The following is a 23,272-nucleotide window of genomic DNA, read 5'->3' on the forward strand; positions in this document are numbered from 1 at the left end:
TGATATGAGCCAATATAAAGAATGCTCAGGTTTTATTGTTGTTTAAAAAATAACTTCTTGACAGCTTTTAGAAATAGTATCATGGTTTGGATCGTAAACATCCCTTAAAATGTATCATGCAAAGGCTTGATTGCCAGCCTGTGGTGGTAGTGGGAGGCGGCAGAAAGGGTGCGCCCTTGAAGGGGTATCAGGACTCTGTCCTGCCCACCCCCACCCCCTTCATGGACACCATAAAGCAGCTTCATTTACCACAGCCTTCCCCCAGTGTGCTACCTTGTCACAGGCCCAAAGGCAGGGAGATCAAGCAATGGTGGCTCTGAAACTCTGACTGCAATAGCCCTCTTTAAGTTGATTATCTGTCCCAGTACTCTCTACAAAGATGGGAAGTTGATTAACCCAGACAAACAACACAAATTATTTTAAATCTTAAAGCACAAGTTTGGAAGCAATTTAACTACAGGTAAACTGAATTTAATGCCTATGAGGTATTTGTCTATCTGGTCCCCCAAGGGCAAAGTCCACATTTCATTCATCTTAGCATTTCTACTGTTCAGTAAAGGCATGTTTCAGCATGGCAGAGTAGGCATGAAGTGGCTCAGTGGGTAAAGGTGCTTTCTACCAAGACTGAAGAGTGAGTTTCATCTGCAGAACCCGCCCCCTGCAGAAGGAAGAGAACTGAGTCTGGTAGGATTTTCTCTAACTGTGTCTTATCCAGTGCACACAAGAACACACAGAATCACAAGGTAAATTTTAAAGATTTCTTCAGCAAATAATGACTTCACAATTTAGTACTAAACCAGCATTTTTGCTCATCAATTATATCCACAGAATTACTTTTAAATTTTATTTAGTTTTTTTTTTTTTTTTTTGAGACAGGGTTTCTCTGTGTATCTTTGGCTGTCCTGGAACTGGCTCTGTAGACCAAACTGGTCTCAAATTCAGAGCTCTGCCTAACATAATTTTTATGTAGTTCTGTTTTATTTTCTGAGTATAGTCTAAACCATTTATTTGATCAAGAAAACCAAGTTTCTTAACATGTTAAAGCACAATAGGATCAGATATTTCAGCATACTCAATTCCTTCCTACCTTTGGTTAAAACCTAAGGCCATGGTCCTTTCTCAATGGCTACCAGCTACACCGGTCAGACACTCAGCAGCAGGCCCTGCACTGTTAACTGAAGGGTAAATCCTTCCTTCCACATGCCAAATTTCTTCCCTGTTAGGCTCTCAGGTTTATATGAAACTAGCCCTATAATTGTATATTTAAAAATAAAACAAAGCAACTTTTTGTAGGTTAAAATATAATACACTGTGCATTAATTGAACACAATTAGGAATAAATTACCATGACCCCCTGATAGCTGTTTCCCTAAACTAATGAAAACTAACCATAATTTCTCCCTCACATACATACTAAAGAATTTGAAATTTATTTTGTAAAGAGATCAAATTAGGCTATTTGACAAGTTATAAAATAAATTAACAAATTCATAACCATAGTCAATCCCACAAAAAAATATTGAAAAATATATTCATGTTAAAAGGAGGACGACACAAGGAGTAGCTACTGATAGTCATTTGTGTGTGTGTGTGTGTGTGTGTGTGTGTGTGTGTGTGTGTGTGTGTGTGCTGATTAACTTTTTCTGGAATTTAGCAATGGTGACAATATCAATGTCATCACAATCATAACTATAAATATGTATGTTATGTGAATATTGTAATTAAAATATTAATCAAACCAGACAGTGGTGATACACACCTTTAATAGCAGCACCCAGGAGGCAGAGGCAGGCAGATCTCTGTGTTCAAGACCAACCTGGCCTACAGAATGAGTTCCAGGACAGCAGGACTATACACACACACACACACACACACACACACACACACACACACACACACACACACACACACACACAAAACTTAAATCAAAATCCACAGGGCTGCTATTTGTGTGGTTTGTATATAAATGATATTATTTTACCTTTAATAAATGTAATTTAAATGAAATATTGTAATTTGTCAATATTTAAAACAAATGACCACTTTTTACCCCTAGGTTGATTTTATTAAAACTGAAATATACACAAAGAATGTTTTCCATGGAAAGAAAGTCTTTTTATACCCACATTACACTGTAATTTAGAATAGCAAAACAAGTATAGGCATGGTAGTGCATGCCATTAATCTCAGCACTCAAGAGGCAGAAGCAAGAGGATTACTATGAGTCCCAGTCTAACGTGGTCTAAACAGAAGTTTCAGACTAGGAAGGACTACATAATGATCCTTACCTCTGAAAATAAACAAAATAAACTAATCTTTCAAAAGAAAAGAAAGCCAATAGGTGGCAAAATATTTTAAATGATTTAAATTAAAACCTATGAAAACTATGGAGCAATAATTAAAACATTGCTAATTTAATTTGAAGCTGTTTACCTAATGTTATACCACTACAACTAATTTTAAATGATAGGACATCACATTTTTAAGAGATCTAAATTAACTACTGAGTGCATGTAGGTCAGGTGGAGATATTAAAGCTGACACTTTCCTTTTCAAGTTTTCTTTTATATGAATACTTCACTTTTTTAAAATAGTGCTTTCCTCACACATGTTATTTCTTATTGATAAAAATAAATAAATAAATAAATAAAGAATAAACTCACAAGACAAAAGAAAAAAAAAAGCACCTGTATTTCTCTCTCACAATCCTTGCTGGGATTAAAATATGCTACTGATAAAATGCTATTTATCATAAAAATATTTCTTTTTGTTTTTGTTTTGCTTTGTTTTTTAAAGAAAGATTCTACTTGATCCACAGTTTGCAGAAGAGTTTGTGCTAGCAAGGAAGCAGGAACACCAGGTACCTTGTCCCATTGCATCTGTAGTAAAGGAGCAGAGGAAGTAAATGGAGGGAAGTGACCAGCAGTGCTAAGCTTGCCTTCTCTGCTACATTCGGTTGGAGTCTAGCCCACATGTGGATTGGTCCTAACTGTGTAGTTAAAGCTTTTCTGCATCATTATCACAGTCATTCCATCGGCCTGGATGTCCTGTTTGTCTCTGTAACCTCCAGAATATTCCAAATGTAATCTGAGAGTCTGAATTTTAAGAACTACCTTTGCGTAAGGGCTGTGGCATCATTAAGATCTGGATGAGCAGAAGGGATGTCACATCGTGATAAAGGATTGGAACTTCAGGCTGCTGTTCTTCATTCCCCAGCCTGAAAGAAAAATTGTATGGTCACATCTAGTGCACTGTGTCTCTCTAATTCACTTCACATCTAACATGTATACCTACAAAACAAATAAAAAATACAGAAATCTTAACAGAAATACTCAAAAGCCATATCTTGTTTTATTAATAATATGGTCATTTTAGTAATGCCTACATTTCCTTTTTCTAATTTGAAAACACTACACAAGAATTTTATTAAGCCTTACCAAAGTAAATGTCTGAGTTGCATTAACGTGACACTGGGTCTTTGGGATCACAGAGATTACAGAAACTAAGTGAGGCATTGAATAGAACACAAGAAAGAAAGACAGATGACACAGCTCAGACACCATTACAACTAGCTCAAGGAGAATGCTCGCCTTATAAAGAAGCAGGGACCCAGATCAGAAATCTACTCTGCTTACTAGTCTCACTAAAAACTGTTAAAACTTTATTGCTGACACAAATTCTAACAAAAGCCTTAACATGTGCAGTTTCAACACAGGATAACCAAAGAAGACCATCTCACACAATACAAAAGAGAAGGTACCAGATTTAGAGATGCACAGCACAGACCTCAAAGCAAAAGCTCACACTAAAGAATTCCCTAGTGCTTTTAAAGGAAGGGTGTGTGTCTGTGTCTGTGTCTTTGTCCGTCTGTCTTGTTGGAACTGAACTCAGGGCTCAAAAACTCACACTAAAGAATTCCCTAGTGCTTTTAAAGGAAGGGTGTGTGTCTGTGTCTGTGTCTTTGTCCGTCTGTCTTGTTGGAACTGAACTCAGGGCTCAAAAACTCACACTAAAGAATTCCCTAGTGCTTTTAAAGGAAGGGTGTGTGTGTGTGTGTGTGTGTGTGTGTGTGTCTGTCTGTCTGTCTGTCTATTTGTGCATGGGTATAGGATTACAAGGCATGTACTATCTTGCCTGGCTGTATGTTTTCAGGATAATGTTTTCTTTTTTCTGTTGTCTTATTTTTTGTTATTGCTGTTGTTTGGTTGGTTTTTCAAGACAAGGTTTCTCTGTGTAGCCATGGCTGTCCTTGAACTTGTTCTGTAGACCAAGCTGGCTTCAAACTCAGAGATTCACCTGCCTCTGGCTCCTGAGTGCCTATCTAGCATCTTGATTTTTTAAAATATCTGAATAATTCTTTATGGCTAAAGATATTGAATTTTATTTTATCACAATTGGGCTGAGAGGTACATGTAGGGTCTGGTTTATGTTGTTGTTTTTCTTCATAGTTGTTGAAAAATTTCCCCAAAGTATGTTTGCCTTTTGACTTTATAGTTATTTTGCTCAGCATTTAGAAAACTGAAATTTTTATAATACGAATTAAATTTTGTCTTTCTCTTTTTATTGCTTTTATACTTTGAATCTCCATTCCATCCAAGATCTGTTGATTACTTTCATAACCAGTAGTCAGTTCCCAGTTTTAAGATTTATAGTATTTATCTATATTTTCTTCCTAGAGTTTTCTCATGGCATCTGTATATATCACTTGGAATTAATTTTCATCTTCAGTATCAGGAAAGGTAAAAATAATTCCAGGTAGTTGTATTCAAGTATATCTGAAGTCAAAGGTCAATGAGATGAGGACTTAGAATGTCCACTAAACTTTATAACTACGAGATCATTATTGATCATATGGAAAATTATTTCCATGAGGGATTTTGATAATGAAATGGTGCTCTCCTTCATTCCCTCCTCAGGTTTAGTCTTATAAAGTTAGGGGCAAGGAGCATAGAAGACTGGAGAGACAAGATAATAGGAGCCATGGTCTGAGAGAGGAAGACAAGTACATACAGTTTATGAAGAGATATTTGTAGGAAATGGAGAAATTCAAGGAGCTGTCTTTTGTTGACAGACAGACACATACACACACACACACACACACACACACACACACACACACACACACACACACACAGAGGCAGGTTTATCTTGCCTCAAAGCATTTTCCTATATGAAGCTTGGCAATTACTCCCATAGCCAAATGATCAGAATGATAAGTCATAGGACAAATCAAATCATGCCTCCTGACACTACACACTAAGAAGAACAACAGAACAGTGTGGTAGTTTTACAGAAAGTTTATAATATGAATCTGATCACTGGGAAATATTGGACAAAAACAAATTTTAAAACAATCCATAAAATAACTGGCCTTAACGCCTTAAAAAAAAGTCAATGTCATGAAATACAAAAAAAAATTCAGAATCAATTTCAAATTACAAAAAGTTAAAGAGACACTAAAATCAGATGCATGCAAGCATGATCTTGAAACCTGAAATTTTCTTTTGCTACATGCTTTATCAAAGCAATTGGCAAATCTGAATACAATCTGTATGAGGTAATAGTCGATACTGTTTTCAAGTGAATGTCCAACTAACTCAGGCCAATATCAGAAAGAATACGCTTCTCGGCTGCTTCATAAACTGGTATGCCATAAACTCACTATCTAGACATGTGCTGTCTGGTTTACTTTCTTTTGTTTTCTGCAAGAAAACATTCGTTTCTCACTCCCCTCAACCTTTGTTACACAGCCAGTAGCATAGTCTCCATCTTTTCTCTGGCTGTTCTCTTTGAACTCTGTGGCAGTAAACAAAAGCACCTTTACCCTGTTTTTTAATTATAAGTTCACTTAAACTTGCTACTATGAAAATGATAAGGTATTATGCCTATGAAGAGAAGTAAAATAAAATTCTGTGTAATGCCTATAGCATACACCACAATAAATTCCAAACAGATTAAAACCCTTAATGTAAAAATTAAAACCATGCAAGCACTAGAAGGAAGAATGGGTAAACTGTTGTAACAACAGAGTGGGATAAAACCTGTTGAGTCAAAATGAAAATTTAATTAATTGCTAGTTTTATAACTTAAACAAAAATAAACCAGGTAAAAAGACATCTGAGAATCTGGTGACATATATTTCTGTTCACAACACAAAGGACTAGCATCCATACTGTATAAACATGACAGGAAATTAGAAGTCATTAACAGATAAGAGGTTTCATAATAAGTAGTCCATGTGGATGGATGTGGAAGAGATACAGCTAAATTTACTTTATTACTAAGGTTTTACTTTGAGAAAAAAAGAAATTTATTTTATTTTTCCTTTTTGATTTTTCAAGACAAGGTTTCTCTGTGTAGCCCTGGCTGTCCTCAAACTCAGAGATCTGCCTGCCTCTGCCTCTTGAGTGCTAGGATTAAGTGTGTGCCACTACCACTCAGCTAGAAAATGTCTTTAAATATTGAGGGAAAAAATAAATTGAATTATACTATAAGCCGATGGTATAGTGAAACAAGAGTGTTACGATGTTATTTAAAAGAAACTTTTTCTCTACTCTATGTTCCTAATGACACATACTCTAAGAACGAGGGGGTCTGGTATAGCCGTTAACCCTGACTGTCTACTTGAGAGGGTCTAGGACCACTGAAGAGACAACCTCTGGATGTGTCTGGGAGAAGTGTCTAGTCTGGGTCAGCCGGGTGGGAAGACCCACCTTAGATGTGTGTGGCACATTCCATGGTCCTAGACTTAAAAGGCAAAGGTGACATAATCACAGTATCTGACTGGTGACTGTACATTTACTACGATCAGCTGCCTCCCACTCCGGCTTCTGCAACTTCCCTGCCATGACAGGCTGCACTATGAGCTGAAATAACTTTCTTCCTTCTTGCTTTTGTCAAGTATTTTGTTATAGCAATGAAGAAAGTAACTAATTTTTCTGGTTAGCAGTAATAGTGATATTTAAAAACAATAATTGCAATTATGCAAATGAGCAGTAGCATTAATATCAAGAATAAAGGTTTTTTCCAAATAAAAAAGATAAAATGACAAAATTTTATGACTTAAAAGTGTGCATATTACAATATGCCCAAATTAGAAATACCAGTAAAAACTCAAGATCTTTTCTCCTTTAGAAAAAAAAAGGGGGGGCTGAGAGATGGCTCAACAGTTAAGAGTACTTGCAGCCCTTCCTAAGGACCTGTGTTTGGTTTCCAGGCCCCACATCAGGCACTCACTACTCTCCCATAACTCTATCTACGGGGAATCCAACTCCCTATTCTGACCTCCATGGCATCCACACACACAGCATTTATTCACTCAAAAACTCAAATAAATCTTAGGGAGGAAGGAAGAAAGGGTGGATGGGTGGGTGGAAAGACAGCCCCACAGCTAGGCAGCCAAGCAGGCAAAAATGGCCTGCAAACAATAACCCATTGGCTGTGTTAGGCCCCTGAGGCCCCATACCATGTTTTCAAAGTATCATTAAAGAGAATTACACAGAGAAATAGCCGATACCAGGTATAAAATGTTCAAGATGAACACTACTGAAAACAAAAACTATTATAAAAGACTATTTGAAATGTGTCAAAAGTGCAATAGCCAACTTAGAAAGAGTCTCTCTAAACTAAAAGGAACATTGAAAAGAATGGCTGAAATGAAACGAGACACATTAAATGTACAAAAGTATCCTAATAGAATATAAACAAGCAGTGCAACTTATTGGTCATCACAGAGAACTTCCAGAGCACCAACTCAATACTTTCAAAATTTATAAACAGGGAAAGAATCAAGCATTCATCCTGTCAAACTGTATTTCAGAGCCAACAAACAGTCCATATAAGAAAGTTGTTCACAGAAACAATCCGGCAGATAGGCAGATTTTCTCTGCATCGGGGATGGTTAAACCACCAGATGAAAACTAATGTGAAACTTTACAAAGAAGGGTGAAAGGCTAAATGAACCCACTGGTCAAATTTTAACATAAAATAGAAGTCAATCTTGTGTGCCTCAATTTGAATGCTTCACTTACATAAAAGCCCATAGGATTCTTCTAAAGATTGTCTTCTTGGTAGAAACTTTTGTGTAATTTTTACAGAAAGTATAATAACAACTTGTTTTAAATTTTTATTATATGCTTTATAAGGAAATGTATTCATATAGAATTTAATGTCATTTTTAAATTTAGTAACTATTTTTCTAAAAACAACTTTAACTGATTTTAATGTTTCAATAATACTTACTGTGAATTCATATTTTCCGCTAACTGGGTGAGTTTTTTCCAGGGATTATACTCAGAATCAATGGTATAAAGCCGCATATGCAAGGCTAATACATGGAACAGCTGATCTGAACAAATTGGGGGAAAAAAAAAAAACTAATGAGAAAGTTAATACAACTCTTCCAGAACAAAAGGTTCTCAACAGTTCTAGTTACTTTTAATAAGGAAACATGATCCTCTCATTTTGATCAGTCATTACAATTAGTCAAGTTTAACCTGTATCTAAGTTTTTATTGCTTTACCAAATGCCATTACAAAGCACCTTGGGGAAGAAAAGGTTTATTTCATCTTACAACACACAGTAACACTCCATCCGAGAAAGTCAAGGCAGGAACCTGGAGGCAGGAAGTCAAGCAGAGGCCATGGAAGGACACTGCTCACTGGCTTGTTCTCTGTGGCTGGCTTAGCCTGCTCTCATACACCATCTAGGACCACCGCCCCAGGAGTGGCACTGCCTCCAGTGAGCGGGGCCCTCCACATCAATCATCAATCAAGGAAATGTCCTACAGAACTGACTACCAGCCAATCAATCTTATGAAGGAATTTCTCAATTAAGATCTCCCTCTTCCCAGATATGTCAAGATTTATGTCAAGTTGACAAAAACAAGCAGTACAACCAAGATCAACCATCACAAACTCCAACTACTTCATTCCCTTCTATAGTGCTCAGATCATAGTGATATCTAATAGTCTAGACTGCCCTTATGCTCAACCTTCTCTCAGAAGTGGTCTGCTTTTCTCATCTGCTACAGACCTGTGTTTCCTCCACTTCCTGCTGCAGTTATGCCCATTTGTACTTCTCAGTATTGTCATTTCCTAACTGAAATCTGCTGCCTTCAACTCCCCGCATGGGTATTATGGATAATAACATCCTTAGCAGTGTTGAGATAGATAAAAGAGTTCTTCGTTGGTGAATCTCCCTGCCCCCCAGGTCTTTATTCTTTGAGCAACTAAAATATTTAAAGTTATCTACACATTTTAAGTTGCTTGTTGAAACAAAACACATGATGGAAGTTATTTAGTGTAGATCACGGATTATATCTAAAGTTCCCTGCTTTGACCAAAGTTTAGGCTAGTTTGTGTCCCACCCTTGTTGTCTCTGGTGCTGGTGTGGTGCGGGGTCTTGAGCATGCCAAGCCAGTGCTGTACCACTTGAGCTATACTCCCAGTGTCTAGTACTTAACATCTGTGAAATCACAGAAGCCACTTGAGATAGAGATTGTGGCTTCTCAACGCCAGTAATAAACAGACAGTCTTAGATCTAAGTTCAGAAGAGTGTCTGTTTTCCTGCTGACAGATAACTGTCTCTCCATGAGTTCTGATACTAATAACTATCCAGTGATACCCGCCAATGGCTTCAAATATTCTACTTCTAGCAAGGAAAACCCTAAAAGCCTATAATATCACCAGCATCTATGGAGATTCATATCTACTTCCGAATCATTTTAATAAAGAATAAACAGAGTAAACATTAGTAATAACTTCCTCTTAATAAAGTTAGTTATGCGTTATTTTTCACATTTGTTTGGTCCTCCATCTGTTGAAGGCATGTTCTTTGTGGCCTAATTTGCAACAGAAGCTCCCTCATTTCTCTCTCAAAGCCTTGTTGAAATGCCATGTCCACCAAAAGCTTCACTGATTCCATCATACAGAAACGATCCCCACCCTTCAAATCTCCAGAATAGTCACAGGCAACAACCTGTTTCACAGTCAGTGATCAGGAACAGTGTCATGTGCTGGACACAGTGCCCTGGTGTCTGGTGTCCTGGCGAGTGAGGAGCCTCCAGGTCTGACTTAGGAATCAGGAGCAACTCTGCCTGAGGAGCTGCTATGGATGTCTACAGATGGTACTCCTCCGGATCAAGGGGGAAGTGACCAGAAAAGTGGTAAGAAACAGAGAGAACAACAACGGGGAGCCAAAGAAGAACTCGAGAAAATGCCACAAGAATTGTATTCACTCTTGTCAAGATTATGGATAATAAATTCACCAATTCTAAGCCTCTGAGTAAATGAAAATGTCTCATAAGAAAAATGTACAAAACCCCCAAAAATCCTTTACTGAAAACCTTCTGGAACAACAGCTTTTATAATAATGCCAAACTATTTAAACTTATGTAACTGTACTATATCCTAACTCAAGTATATTATAAACTATACTTTCTGCATCTCAACAATTGCTCATTTAAAACATATTACTATACCATAGAGTACCCATAGGATTTAAATGCATACATTAGAGGTCACTAAACAGTTAATTAAAAAAAAACTCCCCAAATCTTTGATTCTAGAAGTCAAATGATAACCCAAAATAAAACACCCAAATCTGTTATAACATTAAAAATTGTTAAAATAACTTGATCAAAATTTCATGTTTATATTTTTATGGTACAAAATTTAAGGTACTCTGCTTTTAAATCCATCTTAGTATATTGTTTAAAATTTTATACACACACACACACATATATATATATGCTTAAAAGCTGGTATGTATTGTTATTGAATATTATTTTTAGTACTTAAGAATATAACTTCATTTTTCAATATACTATGTGTTTTAAACAAGTTTTATTTCCCATGCTGGCACCTTAGGTAACATTTCAACTCTACCAATTTGGGGCAAATACTGAATATTGTGACATTAAGTAATATTACTCCTAATATTCAATGTAAACAGTCATGAAAAGCCATGTCCATGGAAGACCTAGTCTAGATTGCAAATTATACTTCCCTTAAGCATATCTTTACAAATGGTGTTGAAGAATTGTGTCTATAATAAAGCATATACGTAAAGAAAAATAGGTATTATTTTAATGTATGTTAGTTACTATACAGCAAAACAGCACATTATTTTCATTAATTAATAGCAACAATACAATAGGGGTCTATAAACATAAATATCTTTATAAAACTATATTTTAACCAACTCAATGTAAAATTTCTTTCAAAAACTATTTTTTTATTCCTGAGAATACCTTTAAAATTTTTTGAACTAATTAAATCTGATCAATTAGACATTTATATTGCTGACTTAACCTAATATAGAAAAAGCTAAATATCCATATTGTTCTTTTAAAAACTGTAGCACCCCAAACTTTGAAAACAGAACTTGCATGAATAGCATTTGATGAAAAAACAAAAACACGGAATGACCACTTTACCTATACAGGCTTTCAAAACGGACATAAATAGAAATGTTTTAAAATTTAACCCTGTCCAGCACTTACTCAAACAAGATCTTTTACCAGCAGTGCTTGCGCCACCCGAGCACAGGCTGCCTCCTCGATGAACCAATTCCAGTTCCAAATTGGTTCTGTAAGCAAAGCATTAAAATCCATCTCAGTCACAGGCTGCAGAGATTGTTTTATTGACATACCTCAATCAAGCTAAACAATACAATTCTTCTCAACTTTATTACTTGCAAAATCACAGCTTAGGTAATATTGATTTTTTTTCTTATATTTAGAAATTAAAAGTAACAATTTATCCATCTTTACTTAGAGGTTCAAATTTATACCTGTAAAAAAAAATTACACATACAACTATGTAATTGTTGCAAAGTCGCAACCTTTAGCAAATACTAAAAGCTAGGCCTTCACAACAAAAGTCCTGCAATGTATTTCATAATGCTATCTATAGATTACATGAAAAACATATGTACTTCAACTGCCAGCCACCAGGCAGATAATTATTGTCATTAAAAGACATACCAATTTTTCTATCAAAAAATGGTTCTTATTCATTGGAGATTAAATGGTATCTGGAAATCAATATCATGAAATAAAACCAACCCTGAAGTGACTATGATCAACGCATGATTATAATCGCGGTCTCTTATCAATTACAGTTCTATTAAAAAGCATTATGCAACTGTTGATAGTGGTAAAGATCAGTATTGCTTACAAACAGCTGAAATTATAAGGTATTTAGCATTTATTAGCTTACAGAATAGCAACTATTAGTAAATTGATGTTTCAAAAAGCAAACCTATGCAGAACTGAAATCTTTACTTAAAAAAGAGTAACAGTAGAACGATTTTACCAAAATAAATTATATTTTGAGTTATAACTTTAATTGTGCTGTATTTCAATAGTACCTATCACCTTAAATATTTATTTTCAGCAAACAAAAGTGAATTAACCAGTCTGTATCCAAACTTTGCTAATGAGACACCACCCACCTCCACCTTGCCTTAAAGTGAAATGAGGCTTCAAGCTTACTCCCTGCTGTGGATTTATGAAAGACTACATCCTATTTTACTGAAAAACAAAATAGTTAAACTGGCTTTGGCTGTTATTTTGAAATGATATTTTCACATATAACTTATAAATACAAACTTTACAATATTAACATTCTTGTGTCAGTACATTTGCCACCCATTTCTAGAAAATGGTTTAATCTTCTTCTCAGGGTGGGGAAGATGCAATTTAACATTGATAATGTTCCTGCTCAGAGCTCCATCTGGCTGCTGCTGATAAGGGCATCTGTGTGACAAGGGAATTTTCCACCCTTCAGGCGATTTGCAATGCTCACTGAACTTCTAAAAACCTACCAGCAAGGAAGCAGGGACAAGGATTTCATATTAGTGGACAGAAAGCGAGCGCGGAGACCAGCATGTGTTCCTTCATCAAGGGAATATAAATGAGATCAATACATTTTGTTTTCACAAATCTTCTGTTGCCTAATCTGTAGAAAAAAATTAATGGCTATATTCTCTTATAAAAACTATGATTTCCTAGATAGTACTTTTTAAAGTACCAACCAAACACACCAACAAATCTTACAATGAATGTCAGAACCAGAATGTAACCTTTCATCTCACTATTTGCAAAAAATGTTCACTAAATTATAGAAACAAGTCTGTTTATTGGATCACCAAATATACTTTTAATGATAACAAATAAGTGATTATGAATTTTATGCTAAAGGAAGAAACCTATTAAGTCTGACATTATTTTAAAATCTAACATTTCTATTTCATTTTTAAAAACTATCTATACAAAGGATTAATACATAATATCTAGATTTTTTTTCTTAAAAAAATTGTCACAGACCCTAACCATCAGAATTGACTTGCTTCATTTATGCCCAAACTGGCCCTTTAGACTCACTAGAGTAAACCATCCAAGTGGCCATGTGTCCCTGTCTATTACACCTCACTGCTGAAAACCACAGCAACCTTCTTTTCTTTCCTGAATGGATAATACAAAAATAAAAATAATTTGTGAATGAATTTTCTATGCTTTTTATTCTTGGAAAAAATAGATTATATCTTCTGCTTTTTCTACCACAAATATATCCAAGTGAATTTGGCAGCAAAGAAAACCTCTACATTTCAAAGAATGGCAAGACTTCTGAAAGCTATCACTGGGCCACTTAGACACACCATGCTTTAAAAAGTCCTTTAGCTGCATATCAGCTCCTTTTTTCCATGACCAAAATTTGTGTTCCTGTTATGTTCCCCTTCTTAGTGAATCTGAAAAACAAATGTACACGTACACACACACACACACACACACACACACACACACACACACACACACTCTCAAACCAAACTGGGACAATAGGGAGGGCAAATGTTTTAGAAAACAGCAACCAGAGGCCTTAAACTTGTCACTTTATTGTCTGAGCAAGTTCTCTGTAGGATTGGGAGGTTGTGAGGCATACTTTCATTAATTACATAACCTAGGTTAAAAGCACAGCTCTTCTAGGAAGCCTTTCTGAGATAGGAAATAAATATTTCATATATTTTGTTTCAATTTGTTCATATTCCCTGTACTGGCTAGTCTTGTGTCAACTTGACATAAAAACTAGAATTATCTGAAAGGAATGAATGAATACAAATTGAGAAAATGCCTCCATAAAATCCAGCTGTGAGGCATTTTCTTAATTAGTAATTGAGGAAGAGGGCCTAGACCACTGTGGCTGCATTGGGCCAGCCCTGGGCTGGTAGTCCTAGGTTCTATAAGAAAACAAGCGGAGCAAACCACAGGAAGCAAGCTAGTAAGCAGCACCCCTCCTGGCCTCTGCATCAGCTCCTGCCTCCTGGTTCCTGTCCTGCTTGAGTTCCTGTCCTGACTTCCTTCAGTCATGAATAGTGATGTGGAAGGGTAGCTGAATAAACATTTTCCTCCCCAACTTGCAAAACTCTGGTTAGTGTTTTGTTGCAATAACAGAAACCCTAATTAAAACATTCCCTTTTAAAGTTCTATAGCATTCTGCTTATGTAACATTTCTTTAAGAACCTATTTTATTCTGCTTTATTTACAATGCTTCTTAGTTTTGACTTTCGGACTAAATTGTAAATTCCCGAAGAACAGGAACCATGTCTTAGTGTCTCAATCCCCAATGGTACGTATCAACATGCTTTAAAAAATGGTAAGACTGGGGAGATGGCTCAGTGGGTAAAGTACTCACAATGCAAGAATGAGTTAAGATCTCCTGTACCTACATAAAGCCAGACCCATTTAGCAGACCACCTGAAAGCCCAGCATTCAGGAGGTGAAGAGAGAGGATCCTAGGCAAGTGCCTAACAGAAAGCCCCAGAGCTAGGACTGGCCTGGAAGGTAAAGAGTGACTGAAGAAGGAACTCCACATCAACTTCAGGCCAGCCACACATGCACGCACGCACACTCTCTCTTGTATATTTTGATTTGCAGTTGATCTCCTTTTGCTGACCCTTACAATCCTTAAATACAACAACAACTAAAGGGGGAACAGATTTTTTTCAAGGGGAAAATTACCCTAAAAAGAGACTTATAAAACAAAACCAAAATATTCAATGGGTTCAGTTTGACACTGGATATGGTGGTTTACGCCATACTCAAGAAGCTGAGACAGATTGCATAAGCTTAGACCTTGAAGATGAGCATGTGCAGTATAGTCAGACTCTGTTTACAAAAAACAAAACACCTAACACTTGGCATTTTAGAAAGTATTCCTCTTATTTTCAACATAACTTTCAAAGTTTTGGACTTACAGTATATCAAGATAGATATATTCACTCTACCGAATACCAATCCATCCATGATTGAAAAATATATGTTCATCTTCAACTTAAATGCTCCTATTTCTTTTTTCTACCATTCTCATTTTTCTCACAATATGTACACCCAGAGCCAAAAACCAATACCTCTATACTATTTGTGACTCCGATACAAAAGTCCTTAGGCAGAAACTCAATTACTGACAGTCATGTTTTTTCTTAGTTTCAGGAATCACATAATTAATTGTTATTGAAGGATACCTTCCTATCCATTATAATCATTTCATAATCTATTTTTATGACTAGTATTTGTAACAGAATGAAAAATTTCAGAAACAAGTTGAAATCTGAATAAAGCAGGTATGGTTAATTTGAGAATTAATTTTCAAAAACACATTCCAACAATTTCTTATGTTGCCTTCAGAAAAAAATCTTCCAAAGGGTCCTCATACAAATCGAATTAAAAACAGGGATGTGCCCTTTTCTTCAGAAGAATGAGTTTTGTAGCTAACCTAAGGGATACTCTCTTCCCAAGTAGCAAAACTGTCACACTCCCTAAAGAGTAGACAAATTACTTACCCAGCTAGAAATTCAACTCAGAAACTAAAATTGTGTCTTATTAAAATGCCAAATATATCTTCAAGTTCTGAAAATCACAACTAGTTCAAAATTTATGTAATTCAAAGGAAGTTTATTAAAACGTATTCCATAAATACAGTTTCAGAAATAATTTTTTCTGAAAGGTAGGCACTAAAATATTTAGCAGGATTTAAATATTTAAGTAAAATAATAGAATAAGCTGCATGTTAGACTAAGATAAAGGCCTGGTATCAAATCCTGCCATTATCGACTCAATGTCATAAGAACCTTTTCCTTTCTATTTAGATTTTAATCCTGAGTCACTCCAGCCTTCACTTGTCATTGCAATGACTAAACATTGCAAGCTCACTTCAAGACTGTAATGTCCTGATGAGGCTGACCAAACAATCACTGTCTCAGTTTATTATTGGGGTTCAGAGAAGGATGGGGATGGCAGTATGACTTTCCTATCTCTCTACCCATAGCTTTAGCATCTGAAACCTGTCCTTGCTTCTCTATAAAATAGAAACCACAATGAGTTCATTTCATTGTTATTCAACCTTTTTTTTTTCATAAGTTATTTATATTTTAGGGTAAGAAACAAGGATCTAAAATTTCAGTCAAATTGTACTTTAATCAGGAAAATTCCATTTTTGGGAATTCATTCAATTGCACAATTTAATACAGCAATAAAATCAATCATTTGGATGAATTCCATGTACTGATCATCCCCATTCAGTCAAAAATCTCAGGATCTTGCAATAATGCTAATTCTAGTGAAACTGAAGGCATAATACACAAATGGCAAGAGAGAGAGGCAGAGAGAGAGAGAATGTGTAAGAATAGTTACAATGTTACTATAATTTATATAGAAGATAAGCATAATCCTAGGTCCTTGGTAAAGTTAAATATATAAAATCTTTATTAAATTTAGTTTTTGTAAGTATATTTAATTATAAGTATGCAATAATCAGTAACTCCAGAAACAAAATAATTAATGTATACCTCATCATCACCACAAAAAAAAAAGTATTCTGGATAAACAACAGCCTAGGATATAAACTAGGAGGTCATTTTCTAATCTAGCAGATCTTCTATGTCAACCTAGGTCAAGCATTTATATTTTCAGACTGAAGAGTAAGACTCCTTATCTTGAACTCTAACTTGCTTGCTGTAATTCCTCTAAGTCTGCATCCATTCTCCCTGGGTTTTAAAGGTTGCATATACTCTTTCATTTACTGTTTTGTTATACTACTAGGTAGTGGGGCAAAGATTAGAAAACATAACACAACCTATGAAAGTTGAACATAAGACAGGAAAAAAGATGACTTGAAAAAACAAAACCACTGAACCCTGACTGAAGAGATCTGAACTCCAGTCTTTCACTGGCAGTCACACCCTTCTCTCTAAATCTTACTGACTACAATACTATTCAAACAAAATAAGAAGTACAACTGTAAAGACATCCAAGGCTCTAAAGGATCAGCTTTGAAGAATGTGTTTTTAAGTGCCTAGCTGTATGTGCCTGCTTCCTCCCTGTTTATTTCTTTTGTGGCTTCCGCTTTCACACATTTTTCCAGAATTCCTGCTTCAATGTATTCATTGGTGATGGTCCACATACTCAGCAACTAGACTACTGCTCCCTAATTTAAAGGTGAGAAACACTTGCTGCTTCCTTGACCTCCACCCAAGGTTGGAGCGCCTGCCTTCCTGCTTTCTCTTCTCTCTCTCTGGTTTTCTAAACCAGCTGACATTTCCTGAAACACTAGGAGGGCCAACAAAGAATCAATCTCTACTGATGATGCTGCATTTTCTGTAATGAAGGAACATAACATTATGTTTTTAGTTCTTGTCATCAGCACTTAACAAGGCTTCATCATACATAAAATGTCATACTTTGAGGGGCTTAACTGTCCCAAGTGAGTATTAATAATATACTTTTCCCCTTATGTTCTATAATGATCAATAGCATTCAGACTATGCATCAAAGTAATTTGAAAAATAACTTCAGGAAATAACCTCCTGGGAGGTTATAAAACTAGCTATACTTTTAAACAATAATAAAGATACATATCCTTTCTTTAAACAAATATAAACAGTAACAGATAAAACAAAAATTTACAAAACAATAAAGAAAAAGCTAATATTAAGGAAACACTAGTATCTATTACACATACCTACCTAGCAACAGAGTACATAAAGAGAAAATCATTGTCTGGTGAGCCTGGGGTCTTGCTATAGTCTCTGTATTTCTTCTGAGTGGTATTTTTTATATCTTTCATTACAGATTCCATTTCTTTACTTAAGTTGGTTTCTGACTGTAAAAAAAAAAAAGTAGAAATACACATAAATTTCACATTCATTTCCTTTAGTAATAGCTTAAAACTGAAATATTTATCATATGAACACACTAGGAAATTAGCATAAGTCAAATGAAATGTAACATGAACAAGTTCGCACAATTTAGTATGCAAAGAAAATGAATCAAAAATGAATCTGTCTCATAATTGTTTATTCAAATTCTGGATGGCAACTAATAATACCCAATTACAATAAACTCAATTATGAATTAGCCACACAAACTCTAGTCTAATGAGTATGTAACACTAAATAACATTTTAGAACCGGTTCAGGTTTACAAAATACTTGACTTTATTTAAGGCTGGTTTCCAAAGTAATTTCAATGTCCCTTACTTTCAGGCAAATTTTAAACCCATAAAATTTACATACATAATTACACACACACACACACACACACACACACCCATCCTCAAAGTCTAAAGTTAGTATTCATTTAAGAAAGTAAGTATCACATGATGAATCTGAAATGGTTTAATGCACAAATTTTTGTTCCAAAAGATAACTGTCCTTAGTTTAGGGACTAGGAATATATAGCTCTGTGGCAGAGTTCATGAGAGGCCGAAGTACAATTCCCAGCACTATAAAAATATAGGGTGGTGGGCCTGGCTTTCATAGTAAGCACAGCTGTCACTTCTTTGGAAACCATAACAGAGATCTTCAATATGGACAAAACATTTAAGAACTTAAATCACATAAATTCTATTGATGAGGATTAAAAAAGATTCATTTATGCCAAATTCACATTATAGTAGACTAATTTATAGTCTATACTATACTATACTATACTATACTATACTTAGTATACTATACTATACTATAACATGGTATTTTATAATATACACACAGAGTAAATAAAGATGTATATAAATACAGTCTTAATTTTTATTACATTCATTTATTTGATGTGTCTACACATGCATACATCTGGGTGGGTTTGTGTATACTGTGGCACATGGGTAGAGGTCAGAGGACAACTTGGGGTAGTAAATCCTCTCCTTCCACTATGTGGGCCCTTAGGGAGTAAACTTAGATCATCAAGCTTAATCTTAATATAACTAATGAATATATTTTCAAATGATTACATTGTATTTGACACTTAGATGCTATATTACATATGTACACAGAGACAAAGATAAAGTTGCATATCAAGCAATGGTACAGAATGGGCCACATATACTACGGTAGTCCCTTAAAATGATAGTATCTAAGGACATCAAAGCCATTTGGTTTGTATAAATGCACTCTGATGTTCATACAATGGCAGAATTCTATTGATGCCATTTTTCAAATGTATCTATTCCTAAATACGAAATATAACATATATACTTTTTGTTTTGTATTGTTTTTTAAATAGTTCAACATCTTTTAAAAGCCTAAACATTTAAGCTTATGCTGTCAGTTTTATTTCAACTTGATACAGGCTAGAGTCATCAGAGCAGAGGGAGCATCAGTTGAGAAAATGCCTCCATAAGATCAGGCTACAACAAAGGCTATAGGGAATTTTCTTAACTAGTTATAGATGGAAGAGGGCCCAACCCATTGTAGGTGGTGCTATCCCTGGGCTGTTGGTCCTGGGTTCTGTAAGAAAGCAGCTTGAGCAAGCCATTAGGAGCAAGCCAGTAAGCACCACCCCTCCATGACCTCTGCATCAGCTCCTGCCTCCAGGTTCCTGTGTTGTTTGAGTTCCTGTCCTGACTTCCTTCAGTGATGAAGAGATATGAAAGTGTCAGCCAAATAAATCCTTTCATCCCCAAGTTGCTTTTAGCCATGGTGTTTTGTCACAGCAATGATAACCCTAACTAGGACAAAGCTTAAATTCACAACCTGGAAGATATCTGGTCTTAATACATTAAATTATAATGATTTTGACTAAGGAAAAGTATAGTATCTGATAATTTCCTGTATATTTTCATTCTGCTTTTAATAAGCACAAAGGCAAATCAAAAATCTCTAAAAATCAATTTCTACTAACTATATAAAGGCCCAGGGTAATTTAGAGGAAAAAGAAAAAGAAAAGAGTGTAGTTAGCAGGAAAGAGATGGGGAGGGAGGAAGGGATGGAGGGAGGGAGGGACTGAGGGAGGGAGGGAAGGAGGGAAGGAGGAAAGAAGGAAGGAAGGAGGGAGGGAGGGATGGAGGAAGGAAAGGAGGGGGTAGGAAAGAAGGGAGGGAGGGAGGGAGGGAGGGAGGGAGGGAGGGAGGGAGGGAGGGAGGGAGGGAGGGAGGGAGGGAGAGAACCGAAAAGCAAACTAAGTTAATAAGTTAACCAGGATATTTCTGCCTTACACTGATGCTTACTGGGAAAGCTCCCGGCCGTCCCTGCAGCTCCTCCACTTCCTTGATGAGGTCTTGTGTGCTTTTGTTACTAGGACGTTGCCAAAGGTTATTTTCCACATTGCTTCCAGGATAGCATGGAAGAACACTGTTAGCAAACTGTCTACAGAGGGGACATGTGAATTCCCCTTTGTCCACTGAGAAGCCCTGAAGAACCTGGTCATTCTGAAAGATGAAATAAACATGTAGATATCTGACACATACATTTGAAGTAAACAAAAATTACACTACTAGATTTTACAGTAAACATATACAAGGTTTTTCTGTGTAACAGCCCTGGCTGTCCTAGAACTCGCTCTGTAGACCAGGCTGGCCTCGAACTCACAGATCCACCTGCCCCTGCCTCCCGAGTGCTGGATGAAAGGCATGTCCCACCACCACCCCACTTGAAGCACTTCTTATGATACAGCAATGTGCCATAATCACATACAAGACACCACCCTTTTTCCTAAGTAATACCGCATGTTTTCTCTGTATGCAAACCTTGAATATCTTTCTCTGGGGAAGCTATGTAAAGTCTCAATTGTTTATATGGATCACAAAACCCTTACAATCTAATTTCTAACTAGTTCTCAGATATACAGCTGTAGATATAATGACACAAAAGTACCTTAGTTCATCAAATATTCTGACACACTGTAGATGGTCACTATGACCCTGTGTATACCTTAAAATAGTTAGGACTCTTGTTCATCAAATGTACAATGGGTGGTTACTTTGATTGACAACTTGATTGATGTAGAATCATCTAAAAGACAGACCTCTAGGCATGCTTCTGATGGCATTTCTAAATCGACTCAACTGAGATGGAGAGCCCCCACTCTAAAAGGGAGCACCACTCCACAGACTAGAGTTCCAGACTGAACAAAGAGAAGAAAACAAGCAGGGTACTGGCACTCATCTCTCTTTGCTTTGTGGGTCAATGTGACCATTACCTTATGCTCCTGCCCACCATGTCTTCCTTCACTGCCATGCTAGACTGTACTCTCAAACTGTGAGCCAAAGAAATCTCTCTTTCCTACCTTTCTTCCTTCCTTTCCTTCTTAGCTTCCTCCTATTGTTTTTTGTCAGGCATATCATTATACAATGAGAAAAGTAACTAATAAACCCAAAATTCTTGCAAAGACCTGTTTTATTTATTGGTGTATTCCCAAGATTCATCATAGAGTCTATAATACTCTAGAACCTTAATAGTTGCTGAAATGTGTAATGAGCTTAAGAACTATTAGCTTGACAACAGGCAAGCTCAGATCATGGAATACATGAATGGCATTCAGAGAGTAAGCTTCATTCTACCAAGAGGAAAACAAGAAAGTATTGGTAAACCACTGACACATGTCACCAGATTTACATTTTAAGGAGATAGTAAATAAATTAGAGTAAGGAAATCAGTATTGAAAGCAATCACAAAAGTTAAGTCAAAAGAAGGCATACACATGCCAGGCAGTGCTATCACACACCTTTAATTCCAGAAGTTGGGAGACAGAGGCAGGCAGGTCTTGGTGAATTAAAGGCCAGCCTGATCTACAAAGTGAGTTCTAGGGCAGCCAGGGCTATTTGAAAGAGAAATGGTCTTGAAAAAAAAGGAGAGCACACACAAAATATCAGTGGGAATAATGAAGGCAGAATTAATGCCAAGTGATACTCAAGAACATCAAATACAATAATCAAATCCTAGCTAGTGACTGAACATGAGTGATCAGTTAATCAACTTACCCGTAATGATTCCATATAGGATTTATGGCAATCTATGTGTAATGTGTGGCCACAAGTTTGTACATAAACACCTCCTTCCCAGCCAATTGATACTGCCAAAAGGCAAGAACTCTTCAAAGAAACAAAAGGGCAAAAGAAAATTAACTTTAAAGAATTATTAACATAAAAAGTTATTATGAACATATTGAAATACATCCAAGAAATACTTTCAACCAAACCTGCCATTTTTTCATGCACAGATACAGCTTGTAATTTTATGATATAAATTAACATATGACTAGACAATTCTAAAGCAAGAGATTTAAAATTAGAATACTGTACGTTTTAGTTTCCAAATAACTATGCTTATAATAAAAGAGAATATGGATAATATTTTTTCTATCCTATAACATATAGGCTCTCAATATTATAGTTCAGGGGCTGGAAGAGTGGCTCTGTCCATAAAGTGCCTTCTATAAAAACACAAGGACTTGAGTTCAGACTCAGTACCCAGGTCAAAGGTAGGTACATCGGTACACATCTTACCTACACTGGGAAGATAGGTATAGGCAGATAGACCCCGGGAGCTCAACTGAATAGAAGAGCTCCAGGTCCAATGAGAAACTGAGGTAGAGAGTGACTGAGGAAGGCACTCAGCATCATCCTATGGACCACATGTGCACAAGTGCACATACACGCAGTGTGAACTACACTGTTGTCAATCACTTGATATGTACTATATTGTCACTAAACTCTTATTTTCTGACATCAACAGTTTCTTTTTTGGAACACAGACCTCCCTCTAACTTACATAATGTCAATCTCTCTTAAGTTTCCTTCTGCTGTTTTTCTTACACTTCCTTTGTTTACCAGCCCCTTCAATGTCTGTCCTCCTCAAGGGAATGCTATTCTCTTGTCATTGAAACTGTGCCGCCTATGAAATTAGTTCGTAATTTCATCTATCCCATAATCCTGGCTGCTCCCTCCCTTTCTCCTTTTCCTCTTTCTCATTTTTTATCATATGATTAGCCAAACAGCATTTG

General features: G+C 36.1%; 1 protein-coding gene across 1 annotated transcript in view; it reads right to left on the minus strand.

The window, feature by feature from the left end:
• Positions 1-23,272, minus strand: part of Ubr3 (ubiquitin protein ligase E3 component n-recognin 3) — a 145,627-nt gene that overhangs the window by 13,689 nt on the left and 108,666 nt on the right. Inside the window, exons 27-32 of the mRNA XM_051184512.1 lie at positions 22,251-22,361; positions 20,499-20,699; positions 18,022-18,158; positions 11,504-11,589; positions 8,242-8,347; positions 3,114-3,217 (exon numbers count right to left, since the gene is read on the minus strand). Of these exons, the coding sequence (XP_051040469.1) occupies positions 3,114-3,217; positions 8,242-8,347; positions 11,504-11,589; positions 18,022-18,158; positions 20,499-20,699; positions 22,251-22,361 (745 nt within the window). The remainder of the gene's footprint in view (positions 1-3,113; positions 3,218-8,241; positions 8,348-11,503; positions 11,590-18,021; positions 18,159-20,498; positions 20,700-22,250; positions 22,362-23,272) is intronic.

Source organism: Phodopus roborovskii, unplaced genomic scaffold (assembly GCF_943737965.1).
Source record: "Phodopus roborovskii unplaced genomic scaffold, PHOROB, whole genome shotgun sequence".
Lineage (NCBI taxonomy): Eukaryota > Metazoa > Chordata > Mammalia > Rodentia > Cricetidae > Phodopus > Phodopus roborovskii.